The sequence below is a fragment of the Aspergillus oryzae genome, chromosome 8 (genome assembly GCF_000184455.2).
Source record: "Aspergillus oryzae RIB40 DNA, chromosome 8".
NCBI classification, from domain to species: domain Eukaryota; kingdom Fungi; phylum Ascomycota; class Eurotiomycetes; order Eurotiales; family Aspergillaceae; genus Aspergillus; species Aspergillus oryzae.
In genome coordinates, this window is record NC_036442.1 from 101,828 (window position 1) to 117,445 (window position 15,618).

The following is a 15,618-nucleotide window of genomic DNA, read 5'->3' on the forward strand; positions in this document are numbered from 1 at the left end:
CTAGTAGATAACATACTCAACCTCGACCTTCTTGTTGCTAATCTCAATCTCAGTCTCGGTTTCCGTCTCGCTCTTATCCTTCTCCTGCTTGAACTTGGTCTCGACCTCGTGCTGGAGGGAGTGTGCACCAGCCTTTGCCTCGTGCTTAGTCTCCTTGCTGGTCTTCCTCTCTGGCTTCTTGCCCTTGGTCCATTCCTTCTCAACCTCGACCTCGCGTTCGATTTCGATTTCAGTCTTGGTCTCGGTCTTAGTGGTCTCGAATCCGATTGGGGCGTTGTCGTCCTCGAGTTCGTCGCTGAGCTTCAGTTTGGGTGCGCTCTTGTCAACGTCAAAGACGATCTTGAAGTCGCTAGTGAGCTCACCAGCAGTGACGGTGTACTTGAGTTCATCGCCCTGGGTGATATTGAAGGAAGATTTCTCGCCCTTGGAGAGGCTCTTCGGGGCTTCGGTCGACTCGCCAATGGTTGACTTGTCCTCGAGGAGACTGATGGTGGCATCGGTAGTGACAGAGATGGTCACAGGGACTACACACACCGACCGGCTGAGCGTCAAGGCATTGCTCAATACACGAGAAGAATAGATTACTTACCGGATGAACGGACATCACCTGCCTCCTGGATTTCCTTGATCTTAGAGAGAACGTCGAACTTCTCGACGAGAGCCTCGACCTCACTGTGGAGCTGAGCAATTTCGACTGACATGGTGGATGGATATACTTTTGTTACCGCACACTATATAACAGACAGGAGGAATGGATTAGAAGCAGGGAATGAGGAAAGAATACTGTGCTATTTATCATGAGGGGAGCTGAGGGGAGCTGAGGGGAGCTGATGGGAGCTGAGGGAGCTGAGGGAGCCAAGACAATTCCATCGTGGCTGTGCTTCGGCTCGATCAAATGAGGCCTGTTTCTGCCCACACGGGAGTATATTCCCCCACAGCACGGACCAGTCTTGCTGTATTTTGGTGGGGCTTTGTGGGGTTCTTCTGACGAAGTCCTTAAAGCACTCGTTGCGAATTGAAAAATGGATTGAATAGGAACATCTGTTAGCGAAAGACTGCATCTCTCCAGTGAGTGAAGTAGGGTATCCGGTATAGTCCGTGTGCGAATGGGTGGTTATATTCCAGGTTGCCAGAAGAGATGCCCAGGCAGAGAGGGGGAGAGCAAGCGTGGGGGATGGCACTTTGATAAAGTCTAGACCGACCCCAGCGGAACAGTTGTTCTGATGCAGATCCCATGCGACGGAATGTGTCTTCATTTCATTCGTGGCTCATGTATCCCTAATGCAGTAGGAGCTGTGATGATTGAGCGGCACGATGGCACCATTACCTTACGTTTCCTGGAACATATTTCTGGTGCTGTAATACCTCTACGAGTAGCCAATTCGACACCCGGAAATACAACTGAAATAGGTGCTCAGCCCTGGATAGAGACATACTAAAGTCAACGATTGCCTGGCTAGGAACTCGTGCAAAGATGGCCGTCAAGGAGGCAGAGGCAGACAACTTTCTCCTAGGCCTGCCTACCACGGAGGAGTGGGTGCACGCAGTTCAAGTATAACCTATCACTGCAGACCATCGACTCCTTCCCACGATTGTGGACAATGAAAAAAGCCCGAGGATAGTGATGCTGCTAGCTTTATTTGTACTGTGTCGGGATGGTCGCAATCTGATATGCATCCGAGCCATCCACCGATATGAACAGCACTTGCGCGATCCAACTCCCAATTTCCCTGTTGCTGCGCTGCTCGGCGGTTTTCTCCTTTCACTATTTGAGTTTCTGACTGCCAACCAGGTTCATTTGCACGCAGCATCAAATAGATCCACGGGCGTCCTGACCACGGCGTCCCTAATGGAACGCTTTAGTTATCAGGATATCAGTCAGAGTGGAGAGAAAGAAGAGAAAGAGAAAAAAAAAAAAAAGAAAAAGAAAAAAAGAGAAAAGAAAAAAGACGAGAGTAAAGAAGAGAAAAATGAAAAACGAAATAACGTCAGCACTAGGACTTGAACCTAGGCGGGCGAACCCAATAGATATCAGAATTCGAGTCTATCGCCTTAACCACTCGGCCATACTGACTAATGATGTCAAAGCCATCTTATCATGACCTTATAGGGCATAAGCTTTATATTCCCAAGGGTTATTGAACTCTCTTTTATATAGTCCAAGAATAGAACGAGCAATATTTACAATAAATGTCCCAGATTATGATACAAAAGGTGGCAGATAATTATGGCAGTTCTCCAGGGTCGCTCTCCTTCTTGCTGTGCTCAGCGCGTGCAACTTGCAACTCACAGCTTGCCAACGCCAGCGTTGGCCTTGACGTTGGTAGGCACGTCAGCGACACCAGTGTGGCTGATAAGATGTTCCTTGAGGTTGGAGAATCCGGTCAAGACCGAAGCATCAGTGCGGTCAGGCCAGGCACCAGTGCTGCCGCCATTACGGTTCCATTCGCAGATGTAGCCCAGAGGTGAGACGCATCCGCTGGCGGCGTTGACAGTGCTGGTGGTGTACAGCTGAGCACCACTCTTGAGGGAAGTATCGGTCATCGGGGTCTTCACGTTGTCGAAGTAGTTACCCTCCAGAAGTACCCAAGTGTTGGTGTCAACATCAAAGGCATGCCCGTCAATATCCTGGAAGTAGTTGTTGACGCCATGGAAGTAGATCTTGGAGTCGTCGTGGTCGGTGCCCATGTGTGGAGCACGGCCAGAGAGATCGTGAAGCCAGTTGCCAGAGAAGGTATACCAATCCTCCAGACCCAGGAGAAGAAGAGACCAGTAGTGCTTGCCATTGCAGCCAGCCGACCATTCGGTGACACCGTCGAACTCATTATTGGAGATGGTGACATGGCCACCCTTGTTCCAGCCGCTGACGATCATCTGGCGACCGATAAGGGAGAACTGGACACATTATTCGTTAGATATCCTACTAGAAACGATGAAGCAAACAAATGGGAAAGATCAAGATACCTTATTGTGGTCAATCCAAACGTTATCGGTACCATCCAGGGTGAGAGCATCGCCGCCCCAGACATATTGAGGGTTCAAATCCTACACGACATGACATCAGTCAACCCGTATATTCTCACATTGTTGCAAACCCAGCTTAACCTCTTACCGTGATATGAATGTTCTGGATGATGACATTGTTGGCACCACCAGTAAGGCGCAAGCCCTTGCCTTTGAGAACTCCCTTGTTACCCACACCAACAATGCTCTTGTTGCTGCCCACGTCCAATGGTTTCTTGGCAGCGTTGTCGTAGGTGCAAGAGACCCAGGTGCCGTCGTCGCACTTGTCCTGAATCCAGGCCTGACCAGCGGAGGTGCCACCAGGGCACTTCGTGGTGGTATCTGAGCTGCAGCATTTGCCGGAGGTATGGCCTTCTGTGTTGGTAAAATCCCACTCGCGGTCAATCAGGATCACACGCGCCACATCGTCAGTGATCCAGGTCTTCAGCCTGTGTCAAAGTTAGAGGACATTTCACCATTATACCACCAATCGAGGTTTATCACTTACTCATCAAGAGATGAAGGGGTTTGTGGTGAGGCATTGCCACCACCGGTCGTTCCTTGAGCAAATCCAAAGGCCGTACCGCTGACTCCGGCTGCGCTGACCGGACTCAGCAGCATCGCTGCCAGCATGGGAAGAAGAGAGGAATGCATCTTGTGTCTTTGCGATATCAACTTATCGTTACTCTGGTTTGAGTGTTATTCTGGGATTCTTCAGCTTGGTTGTCGTTCTCTAGCGAGCTTTATAAACGGTGACTGTGTCCGTGCACTCTCACTGGTACAATTGACGCCCATCTCACAACTCCCTGGACAGGTTCGCCGTTGCTCGTTAGTGCGCCCCATCGGGTCTCAGTTTAAGAGCAGGTGATGGAGACGTGCCAGCATACTGGAATTAGGTGGAAGGGTTTCTATGGCTTCAAGTTATCCGAACCAGGAAACGAAATTGAGCAGGGGAAGGCGAGAGTCTTGGCATAATTTATTCTAAACCTCAATTGCTTGACTGTCAGACAGGAAATCATGCCGGTACAGATATTCCGACGCTATCGGTTGTTCAAAAGCTGGTCCCCCACCGGACTAAGACTCAACTCGGCTTCTTAGCCGATGAAGTGGATCTCCGTCGCCTTTTTTTAGGACACTTCTTTCCCTCCTAGCCAATCGCATCACAATTTGCTCTTAATCTTCTCTGTTATGGTTGACGGCGCTCAGTCCACCGGTTAGTCCACCGGTTAGGGCTCGTCAGGGACCAAGTAAAACGGCGGCGTTTCGGACTCATTCTGGAAATGATCAGGGGCTTTCAACAAACAACTTCCGGATGCGATCTTGGCAATTGAGCAGCATGGTCCTTAACATGTGGAAAGCAGGCAACAACTGAAGGGCGATTAATCCTTGGTTTACGAGCTGAGTTTGCTGTGCATCCGCCATGTCGGATCCCTTTGACAGCCTTGTCCCGGAAAAATTAACGTTAACTTGATAATATTAGAGGCTGAGACAGGACCCTTCTTTCCATTAGCTCTCGGAAGTTATGGACATCTTGTTCCGCAAATGCTGGGCTAGTGACAATAGTTAGGCATGGTACGGTTCTGAGGGCTTTGCATTCATTTGGTTTACCAATCGTAGACATTTTTCACATGGCGCGAGGTCAATAGTGGAATCCTCGTTCTTCTATGAACTATAGCCAACATAGCCTGTCTTGAAGAGAAACGCTGGTGCTGTATAACTCCCTCCAATATAGGCCATGTCGAGCAGGAATATTCGCACATGTGGATGGAGAGGAGCACGGAAAGGCGCGAGGCGAAGGTGAAATAAGACAGAATGATCCTATTGAGTCGTTGATGGCAATTCATTCCACGATAGAGGTTATCTGTACGGTTTGGGCCATATAATGAACTATCCTCCTTTTCTAATGCAGGATAGATTGTGATGTGCACTGCAGAATTATATAAGTTCCAATATGATTCGTCCAATAGGTAGCATGTGACCGAGAAACAGTTCACTTGGCCCTAACTGGCGCTAGCCTCGTACTATACGGATCTCCTCATCTTCAGCCGTAGCGAGGAACGGAGATCCTTTGTCCGTCGCCGAGGGAAATCATTTATTGCTGTGCGCGCAGATTGGTCCTGCTGTTCGCTGAGCGGATATAACGGATTCATCAACTTGTAAGCCACTTCCACCTTCATCTCATTTTCCTAGAACTTTATCACCAGCTGACCCTGTGCGAAAGGCCCCAGCCTCTACTGCCCTTCATACGTGAGAAGACCTACTGTACGCTGAGAATAGATGTTGAACACGCACTCCTTGACTTCGAAAGGAAGTGTGCTAAGAAACGCCTCCCCTTGGCGTCTGCCTTCTGTATCATCCGATAAGAATCCAACTTCAGATATCAATAAATACCTTAGTACCGATGTATTATAGCCTCCTCTTAGAGATGCTGAATTCTTTCCGCTGGGGAAGCGATGCTCATAGATCGAAAACGCCACATAATCTTGGTGGCAGACATGTGCCTCAACTCACCGTCGTGGTGGGTGTCCATCCCGGTTCATGTGGAAGATTGATGCGCGTGATAGTCTACTTCACCATGTAGTGATATCATATTCCGTTATACGGCAGTTCCAGCTGGGTAGAGACTACTCGAAGGCAGATGAAGGGATGGTGCCTGTGCCCCAAGGCCCTTAACTTAAAGGTGTAAGAGGGCATCATTACGACACTAGATGGAGACTAGAAGTAGGACAACCTCTTGTTTATTTACTTCAGAGGTTTGACAACGACAGAGGCGAGTTTGGTGGCAAGGTGATGTATAAAGGGTTTTGAGCCTGGGGATATGAAGACCAGAGTGACTTGTGATCAGTCTGTTTCAAGTACACATTCTTCCTGACTACCAACTGGAGTATGTCTTTGTATGCAATAACCTTCCACCCATTCAGCACGATGAGTTACTCCACAGAGTCTTCTACATTAAGCGGTATGGGTCCCGGGGTTGCAGAAGGAGAAACGAGTGAATCTTTGTCAGCTAATGTGATGTGCTGCTTAAAGCGGCTGTTTGAACATTGGCCTGATTACACACTCTATTCAGCAATCCTGGCTAGCATCTTCTGGATAAAAGGCTCATTTGTCAGGGACGTTGGTCTTGACCCGTCAATTATCATCTCAGGTGCTGGATTAACTTCGATACGTGTTCTGTACTGCTTGCTCAATACAACAAGGCTATACCAATTAAATCATCCAGGTCCCTCCGATTCCCATATAACCGCACATGTATCCAAGCTCTGTGCTTGAATCATTGTGCCTATCAGGCGGAGAAGGCCTTGACGACCTCCACACGGCAAGACATGCAGTACCACCATTCTCAGAGAGATACTATATTGGCGGGGTTTCTCTGCTCTGATTTTAATTCTCAAACATCGGAGTCCGGCCCTCCCGTATATACAAAGTCTTCACTGGTCCATAAAGGGACTAACTAAGAGGTATGTTCTCACTTATAGACGAAGATCGACATAACTTAGTCACGGCAGTATTGCGGCAAGTTGCTTACGCAGACCCACTAGGTGCAAGGATGTCATCGGATTTAAGATTATTCCAGCGTCAGCAGGTTGCGTTAGTCGTGATTATACCTGCAATATATGATGATCTTATAGCTGGTACGCAACGAGAGGGATGATGACTCCTTGCTTCCGACGAAATTCCACCATTCAATCGTAAAGGTGTACATTGTTGTGACCACAGTGATATAAGTGTTAGGATATGACCAATTACGGCTTTTTTCTTGCTTACACGACGGCTATGCATTTCCACAATCACCTGGAGTCGGTACAAGTACGTTCAAACTGATAGGCAAAAGCTTTCTAAATCCTGGGATATGTCGGACCCTGCAGCGGCTCGATGATCGACATATCACCATAGTCGAATTGTAATCCAACTTCTAGAGAATGTTACAGATATATCATCTAGGCCCTATTATCCTTTCTCCAGAGTAAGCACATTGCATATCACCAGGTCTACGACTATGCAGCGACGATCAGTTCTATTGAATGGCTCTTCCATATAAGGTCGCCATTCTCCCCAGGAGAGGAGCATCATTGAAAAACAAGCACGAGCAACAATTGTATCCAGATATCAATGGCAGGAATCAGTCCAGCTTTCATTACTGCATTTCTGAGTGTTGGCCCAGCCATCGCCCTTGGGACAGCAGTCGTCAACCAAGGAAATGCCTCAGTTGTGCCCGAATGTGTCCAAGCAGTACGTACTCCTATTATTATGGCAAGTAACTTTCTAAAATAGATATAGTGCTCCCATTTGTCGAATATCTTCGGTCCTGATGCGTACTCCCTCGGTAATGCGAACGTTACTCTTTGGGATGCAAAGCAACAGGAAACACACTCCGCCTGTTGGGTTCAGCCCTCCTCAACTGAAGACGTGGCAACCATTCTGGGTGTTATCATCGACACATCATGCCGATTCGCAGTGAAGGGTGGTGGGCATGCCCGAAACCCCGACGATTCTGTTTCAGCTGGCGGCGTCACGATTGACATGCAGAAGATGAGATCTGTTGAGGTTTCACCGGATCAGAAAACAGCCAAGGTAGGAAGTGGCCATGTTCTACTGAGTTTGTATGAGGGGTTGGAGAAGTACAATTTAACCACACTTGGCGGACGAGTCGCCGATGTTGGCTTGGGAGGCTATCTTCTCGGTGGAGGATTCTCGCATCTCTCGCCCAAGTACGGCCTTGCCATGGATAATGTTTTTGAATATGAGGTATGACGAGCTGCGCCCTTAGTACACTATGGAGCTAATGTTGTTTAGATCGTGTTATCCAATGCCACTATTGCGATAGTCAATCAAGAGACACACCCCGACCTTTACTTTGCCCTCCGAGGAGGAATGAACAATTTCGGTATCGTCACTCACTTTACTATGAGAGCAGTCCGACAGGGTCAGATGCTCGGAGGGGTCCGAACCTATACAGCCGATAAGAGGGGCGCGATACTTGAACAAGTCTACGAACTAACGACGAGCTGGAAAAACGATACCAATATGGCGTTCTTCTATAGCTATGGCTATGACCAGGAGAGAGACGACTTTACCCTTGCGGTCTCTCAGGAGTATTCTCTGCCGATATTGAGTCCCGCACCATTTGAGCAACTCAATCAAATCCCGTTCGAGCACAGCACTGTTCGCCTTGATCGGACTAGTCGGTTTAGTATTGAGAGTGCGTCGGCAACACCGCCTGGTGGCCGGTGAGTTACGTGGTCAGTCTGGGTGTCATATACCATACTGAATTAACTGGTCATAGAAACCTATTCGCCACAGTTACTTACTTCCCGTCCGCGGATCTTGACAAGCAAATTCAGGATATAATGGCCCGGGAGATACAGTCTCTCAAGAAAGCACCTGGCTTCTACCCGAATCTCGTCATCCAACCATTGTATGAGGCTGCTATTCGCTCTGGGAAACAGAGAGGAGGAAACGCTGCCGGTATAGATGCTGATGGACCTTTGACAGGCACGTATAAACCAACCTCCCACGGTGCCGCTGCAAGCCAGAGTCGATGCTAATTTCTTTACAGTTGCTCTGTTGACTGTACTGTGGGAAAATGCAGATGACGATGATCGGATGAATGCTTTCGCACAAGTATGGGTGAAGAAGTCGACTGCTACTACCAAAGACACCGGTAAACATCATCCTTGGCTCTATATCAACTACGCGAGCACGGACCAGGACCCGTTTTTGAGCTACGGAGAGGCAAACCTGCAGAAACTGAGAAGGATTCAGAGGGAGATTGACCCCCAGGGCGTGTTTACGTCGGAAGGGCTGTGTAGGGGATATTTCAAGTTGCAATAAACTATCGAAATTGGCCCAGTGTATTTAGCATAGCTTCTGCCCAGCTACAGATGCAGAAGGCCGCTCGCAGACCCTACACCGCAGTATCAGGGCTGCTTTCTACGCGAACATGAAACGGCTTCTGACATAGTGGGCAGGTATAGTGATAGTTCAGGAACCATGTCTCCAGGCACTGGTTGTGGAATACATGTCGGCAGGGAAGAGTGTGAATGGGGCACGTTTTAGAAACGGGCTCGAGACAAATTGCGCTGATGAGATGTGAGTCGAAAAGAGTTCTTTCAACAGCAGACAGCGCAGGGAGGGAATATTAGCGTACCAGTCAAATACACGATCGTACTCTTTGAGGGGACTTTGCTCGGTCTGAATCGATCTCCACCAAGTAATAAAGGGCTTGGTCGGCGCGACTCGTTCCAGAAGATTGAGTCTTCTCTCCTCCTCTGTGGCTGTGGGAGCAGAGAACGACGGATCTAGGATGGCACTGAGGTCCAGATTCAGCGTGGTAAAATAATAGCTTCTCAACAGGACCCTATTAGTAGTTCTTAAAGATTAGTTCTCTGCGCATCCGATCATCAGCCGATGGCATGTGCTAATTACGCTTGAGATTCAGCATTGGTACCTACCAGATGGCTGTAACTATGTAAATAAGAACGCAGATGGCGACCAGTATACGAATTTGGAGATGAATCTCCGTGATGTGCTTCGTGGCTTTATCATCCGTCTCTGTTGAATTCATTTCTAGACGCTCTTGATTTACCCTGTAGGATCCTTTGGCGCAAAGACAAGAACTGCTCTGCTGGGGAGAAGGTAGTTATCTCTGATTTTATATCGGCAGCAAGGGAGGGCTCACCCTAAACTTTAATTCGTCCGGTTAATCGCTCAAGTGGCCTGAGAACCCAATGAGGGGAATCCCAACCACAACTGACCGGGACATGCTGTCAAGGGCTACCATGAATATGAGAGGAGAAACCCACTGTCTGTTACCGAATTACCCTTAGGCTCAACTTTAGGAGTTGTGCAATAAGCGCTGGATCGAGTTGCCGGGAGCCCTGCCCGATGTCGTCATTCGATCCATGATCTGCATACATTATTATAGAAACCCCACGGCGATCATTTCCTGGTACTTGCCAAGTACCATTTTGAGCTACGCGTGAAGCAAGGCGCATGAGATATGGGTTGCTGTGACGGAGGGTATGGACTCAGTCGGGCATCTTTTATGCACTATGACAGCCTGGATTCACAGCCAGTCTTAGCTTGTTGTATTCCTGAGGTCGATTTATATCTATTAGAATAAGTAGCTACAGACTGCAAAGGAAGAAAGTCAAGAAGAAAAATAGAATAGATACATTTTAGTCTCGCTGAATATGCATATAAAAAATTAGCGAAGCCCCCATCATCACGCTCTGTATCAATTTCCCTTACACACACACCTTGACCAGAGAGCTGTCGCAATTTGAGGGTAGAGAAGAATAGTACAAGCAAATACCATGCATGTAAAGACCGAGAGAAAGCCCTGTCATATCACATCACTATATCAATCTGAACTCCAGTGTCTCTTCACCTATTCATCCACTTTCACCTTCTTCACATCCCAAGTAGAGGCCACCTTCGGAATAGTCACCAAAAGCACTCCATCCTTCAACCGAGCACGAGTGTTCTCCTGATCCACGGCGGATGGAAAGCTGAACGACCGACGGAAGTCCCCAGTGGACCGTTCGGATATCCACCAAGAACCTTCCTCAACTTCAGACGCATGCTCTGTATGCCCTTTTATGACGATAGTGTGCGCGTCAACATACTCGATGTCAACATCGCTTTGCTTCACGCCAGGAAGTTCGCCTTCCAGCTGATAGGTATCCTTCGATTCGCGCATGTCGAAGGTTGGTGCGTATGCCCGGGGATGAGGGTCGAGGGTATGCCCTGATAGATAACGATCGTAGTCATCCAGTAGTCGTTTTATGGTGGAAGGGCCTCGGTGGAACTGGGGCATCAGAGTCATCGCTCTGGCCTTCGGAAGCCTCCCTTGCGTAGCGACGACGCATGGCTGCACTCGAGGCTTAGAAGTGATAGCAATAAGGCTCGGGATACGACGGGCGACTGTGTTGAGGTTGCTACGATAAACCATTTTAGCTATATGTATACCGGTGCTGATAGCTGTATTCGTATGAGGTGACGAGGATGAGGTCTGTATCATGACACAAGAGCGACTTTCAATCACGCCACTGATCGAAGCACAGCCCATTAGGATTGGGCCTTTGGGAAAGTCTGCCAACTTCTAGATGATTGGTAGTGGCGAGATCACTTGAACAGGCGTTTGGTGGTTTAGGTTCGCGGTACCTTTGGTTCTGCGGAGAAAGCTTGGAGACCAACCACGAGTCGTGCCAATATCCGGACCAAGGCCTGGCCTGCATTCGACAGGCGTTACAATGGCTCTCCTTGTTCAGCACAGCAAAGCATCTGACTGAAAGTACTCATTATAAGAGCGAAGTGGTGAGCAAGTACTGAATTCATTAAATCTCCCAGAACACAAGCAACATAATCATGGCCGAGTACTACCACCCGAGAAAACAGCGAACATAAATGGACAGAAACCACTTGACTCTCCTTCGCATATGCGAACGAAAATTGGACGAGGAATGCTCCCATCCCGACCGTGACTTGCGCCTTGTGGTGGGCCATACACAGATCCTCAATGCACTATTATCGGCGCCGATCCCGATCTCAAGCCTTGTGGACCAACACGAAGAATCTGCTGCGATACAGCTCGGAGCTGAACTTAAGGCTCCACCTGAAAGCCTTCCAATGAATACGTTGGGTCTCCTCTCTGCCGATCGGTTGGACTACGAAGTGCTGCTACCATCCTACGACTGAAGAGTCTTGCTTCGCTGCAGCCCTAATTGACGGATCCACGTATGCCAATACGCTTGGATTTTATGGCTCGCGATCCTATCCTGTTTCGGTCTGGACTTTTGTCTGCGCTAATTATAATTATATAACGCATCACTTATAATTGATCAATCACCACCTACCTTGAGGAAGACCCATTTTTGGTCCCTGGTGAGTTCGACGGGCTGGCGGATCTAGTATTGAGTGGAGGATCTGAAGGCATCATGGATATATTAGACACCAGCTATCAATGAAAGTGTCTTAATAGTAGTATTTCCCGCTCTTATAGGGGTTACAACTTGACAACTCCCATGCTGCCAGAAAAGGGAGGTGGAGCTCGAAGCCGTCCTCGCCCCCAGTTCCCTAATTAGTACAAAAAATAAATGAAACGAAGATTTGGTTTAGCATGAGCTTAGTGTAGAAAGGAAAGCCGAGGTTTAAGCCTGGCCCAAGTGCTGTATTAGACTATCGACTTTTTATCAATCTCCCAAACACTACTAGGGTGATGGCCGTCGGATGATTCGCCTTCGCGCGTATGCTTTTGTTCAACCTTCACGTTATAGCTGGTGCTGACATAGACGTCGTAACCTCCATCCTGGCTAGACTCATTAATCGCTTTCATACTCTCCCGCCGTGAGCTCTTCTTTGTCCGTGTCGTCAAGTTGTACGATTCCGATCCGCCATGGTATCCATATGGATGGCCACTGGAGCCATCCTCCACGTAATTCGACTTCCAAAATCTCTTGGTGAACAGCGGGCGCAGGATGGGAAGGTTAACTGTGGCGACGCCGACAAAGGTTTCGCGGATTCCCCATCGGTTGACGGTGATACTAGACGGCTCTGCCTTTAATGTGAGAGCGGTTCGAATAATCGACGCGGTGATGACGAAGATGCCGGAGCTAAGGAATACGGCGATGACGAGTTTTCTATTCGAAAGCAGGTCAGTCAGGGGGTGCTCTCTTTCCAGCGATTCTTGTATGTATAATGGACTGCGTATTACCTCGAGAACGATGTTTTTACTTTCCAGAGTAATGGGATTGGAATGAAGAGCCTGGAACGATGGGATGTGAGTAGGGAGGAATATCCAGGGATGTCCGAGTATCTTACAGAGCTAAGTCAGTGCTATCAGGAACTGGTCAGCTCGATTCACATAGAGGGGGTTGCGGTAGGTATGCATACGTGACGTTCAAGATGCACGTAACTATCACGTTTTGGATTTTGAGTCCACACTTATCTGGAAGATACTAACATCATGCAGCCCTCCGGAGTGAAGCTCTTGCTTACTGGACGGTGGAGGATATACTCTCCAATTATTCGATATACTAGTCATGGTGCATTAGCACATATGGGCGTACGATGGAAAGTAGATATCGAAGGGTTCTTACGGATGACATCCAAATGTCACAGTAAGAAACACTGCAATGTAGGCAAGCCCGCAAAACACCGCAAGCCATTTGATGACCCGAGATTGCCATAACCCAAGGGTCAGACGCTTACTTTTTCACGGGGCAGTTCGTCTTAGTCCGAAGTCCTATAAAGGGGAGGCACGGATTCTTACTAGAGGAATAGCATTTTGGCTTTCATGACCCAAATCAGGGCTGTGTAGGAGTACCAGGCAGCGAGTTCCGCCTTGGAGCCCGCTACAACCGAGGAATATTGGGTCGGTGTGAGGGAACCATGTAGACCATGTGGTATCTCTAAATTGGTACCTAATACGTCTTCTTAGATGTTAGCACTGATGATAGTAAGCCCTGGGAGAGATACCCTTACATGATAGGTGTACTGTTACAGCATCCATTGTTAGGAGGCCTATCGCCTAGTACATTTCGTTAGCTTTCCAGGATACTGAGAAGGGCATCAGTAAGAAGAGTTGATCGTACCAGGAATGCGAAATAATCATCACCTTGAAAACCTCTAACACCCACAGTCCGGATCCGAACACCCATTCGCACGAAGACAATGAGAACGCCGAGGCCGAATTCTGTCCATTGTTCAGGGAGAAATGACTTGTCATCGTAAAAGCCAAGATCTGCCATACCGAATGGCAAAAGAACGAGGCCCTTGTGTGGATGAAAGCAGACAACGCTGTGCATCAACTAGCTCGGGTTCAAGAAGTGGGCTACTGCATGCTTGATATAACAGATGCACCCCCGAGACAGGCGCGCCAAGTCGAGGAGATTGGAATTTGCCAATGGGTTGGCCTCAAAAATGGAGAAACCTACACCCTAGTGCGAAGACTAATTGTCATAGGGGATGGCCTCTCCGATATCCATGGATTTAGAAAGTACTCTACGATCGAGGAACCTTATTCTGAGCCGGGCAAGATCCGCTTCAATCCATGATGCACTTATCACTTGCCTGTCTGAGAGTAGCGAAGATCCATCGCCGCGGCTGGCACTCCGAGGTCCACTTTATGGGCACTTCGTCTCCAACATGTTTCGATAGAGTCAGCTGCTAAGCCGTTAGGGCTTTCATTGCTTTTTTACATGGACGGTATAACAAACAACAACCACGGACCAAATCGGGGCAAGTTCATCCACAAGTGCTTCAGGAGCAATATCGCAATCAACCTTTCGGGCCAGGAGTGTTTTCGAAGAGATGAGCCATTACTCCAACCAGGGATAATCGTGCGAGTTTATCCAATGCAACAGCATGCCCGAACGAAAGCCGATGCCCAACATCAAGGGCCTTTCTACTGGGTCGCAAACCCGAGATGGCTCCTCGTTGGCGATGGGCTTCGAGTCGAATGGAACGTCGAGGCCCCTGATCAGCAGATTCGTATACATGAATGGACTGGAACGGCCGAAGGATCAATGGAGTCTCCACCAGTCATAGTAAATTTATTAATGGTTGAGCTCAGCTGTGGTTGGAGTGCGAAGGGTAAAACCACCATCGGTACACCATGTGGGCCGAGGTCCATAAACCCAAAGCCGCGGGCCGCAACCACTGGCATCATTGGGCCACCAGCTGAATTTTCTCGTTTTAGCTGCTTGCCAAGTCGTATCTGGGCGATTGAGATCCCTAATTTGGGTCAACTGCACGGGACATTTTTCCCTGACATCAAGAAGTTGCAATTTAGGGTTCTGGCTACCAATTGGCCATCTAACTCCATCAGCACAAGCCAATGGGGGCGCATTGGTCACATAATATGATAATATTGACTATAATTGCCAGGGTTTCTAAATATATCGCGAGGGGTCTTATGCATCCTAGGCACAACGATGGGAGGATTACATGCCGAACGGGGTCCCATAAGTGCAAGTAAAACGTAGGTTCATACAGGTCTTGTGTGGGAATTCTATCGTTCCCCGCGGACGAAGAGATTTTTCAGGGTCCAGAGAACAGAATCGAGGGAATGTGGAGCTGACCACGCAGGGACGATGTGATATCCACACCAGCACCAGTGGGTATGGCCCTAGATGCAATCGCACTCTACCCAACCATATGCTCGTAGGTTGGTTAAGCCGTGTGCCGTCGTCTCATCTTGTACCTAAGATACGACTAGCATGAACCATACAAAACCTGTTATGCCGTTCTATACCGTGTGTGCTTCGTCCAGCAGATGCACGGCGCAGATCCAACTGGGCCCCTTGGTAATTTTGAATCCTTTCTAGAACATTTGCCTTCGTGTAAGATTTTGACTATGCCGAGCACTGGCAAAGTCAGGAGAGCCTCGCAAAATCTCAAGCTACTGCGTGATATGTACAGAAATTGGTGCCGATCATAACAGTCTTCCTTGGGTATATGCCAACCGTTTCCCCAACGGTTAATGGTCAATTCAATGGTTTCATTTCACTCGGTCCAAGCTTGGATAATCATGTATTTCCTTTTTTTTTTAAAAAAAAAAAAAAATACTCTAGAACTGTTCCCCTCTCTGCTGAGCTGCTCATCTCGGCA

General features: G+C 48.4%; 4 protein-coding genes and 1 non-coding gene across 5 annotated transcripts; all 5 read right to left on the bottom strand.

Annotated features, from left to right (window-relative positions):
• Nucleotides 1–701, bottom strand: AO090103000465 (uncharacterized protein; the record flags this gene model as incomplete). Its single annotated transcript, XM_001826969.3, has 2 exons — nt 1–524; nt 590–701. The coding sequence occupies 2 exons, from the start codon at nt 699–701 to the stop codon at nt 1–3; spliced, it is 636 nt and encodes a 211-aa protein (XP_001827021.1).
• Nucleotides 702–788: 87 nt separating this feature from the next.
• On the bottom strand, nt 789–1,256 carry AO090103000464 (uncharacterized protein; the record flags this gene model as incomplete). The annotated part of the gene is made up of 1 exon (XM_023233267.1): nt 789–1,256. The coding sequence occupies one exon, from the start codon at nt 1,254–1,256 to the stop codon at nt 789–791; it is 468 nt and encodes a 155-aa protein (XP_023093975.1).
• Nucleotides 1,257–1,986: 730 nt separating this feature from the next.
• On the bottom strand, nt 1,987–2,074 carry AO090103t00012. The gene has a single exon. It is a non-coding gene; the product is annotated as a tRNA-Ser (tRNA).
• A 212-nt stretch (nt 2,075–2,286) lies between these two features.
• AO090103000463 (uncharacterized protein) lies at nt 2,287–3,657 on the bottom strand (the record flags this gene model as incomplete). The annotated part of the gene is made up of 4 exons (XM_023233268.1): nt 2,287–2,895; nt 2,986–3,045; nt 3,113–3,452; nt 3,512–3,657. The coding sequence occupies 4 exons, from the start codon at nt 3,655–3,657 to the stop codon at nt 2,287–2,289; spliced, it is 1,155 nt and encodes a 384-aa protein (XP_023093974.1).
• A 6,739-nt stretch (nt 3,658–10,396) lies between these two features.
• On the bottom strand, nt 10,397–11,077 carry AO090103000459 (Hsp20/alpha crystallin family protein; the record flags this gene model as incomplete). The annotated part of the gene is made up of 1 exon (XM_001826966.3): nt 10,397–11,077. One exon carries the CDS (start codon nt 11,075–11,077, stop codon nt 10,397–10,399), a length of 681 nt encoding a protein of 226 aa, XP_001827018.3.
• Nucleotides 11,078–15,618: the final 4,541 nt, after the last annotated feature.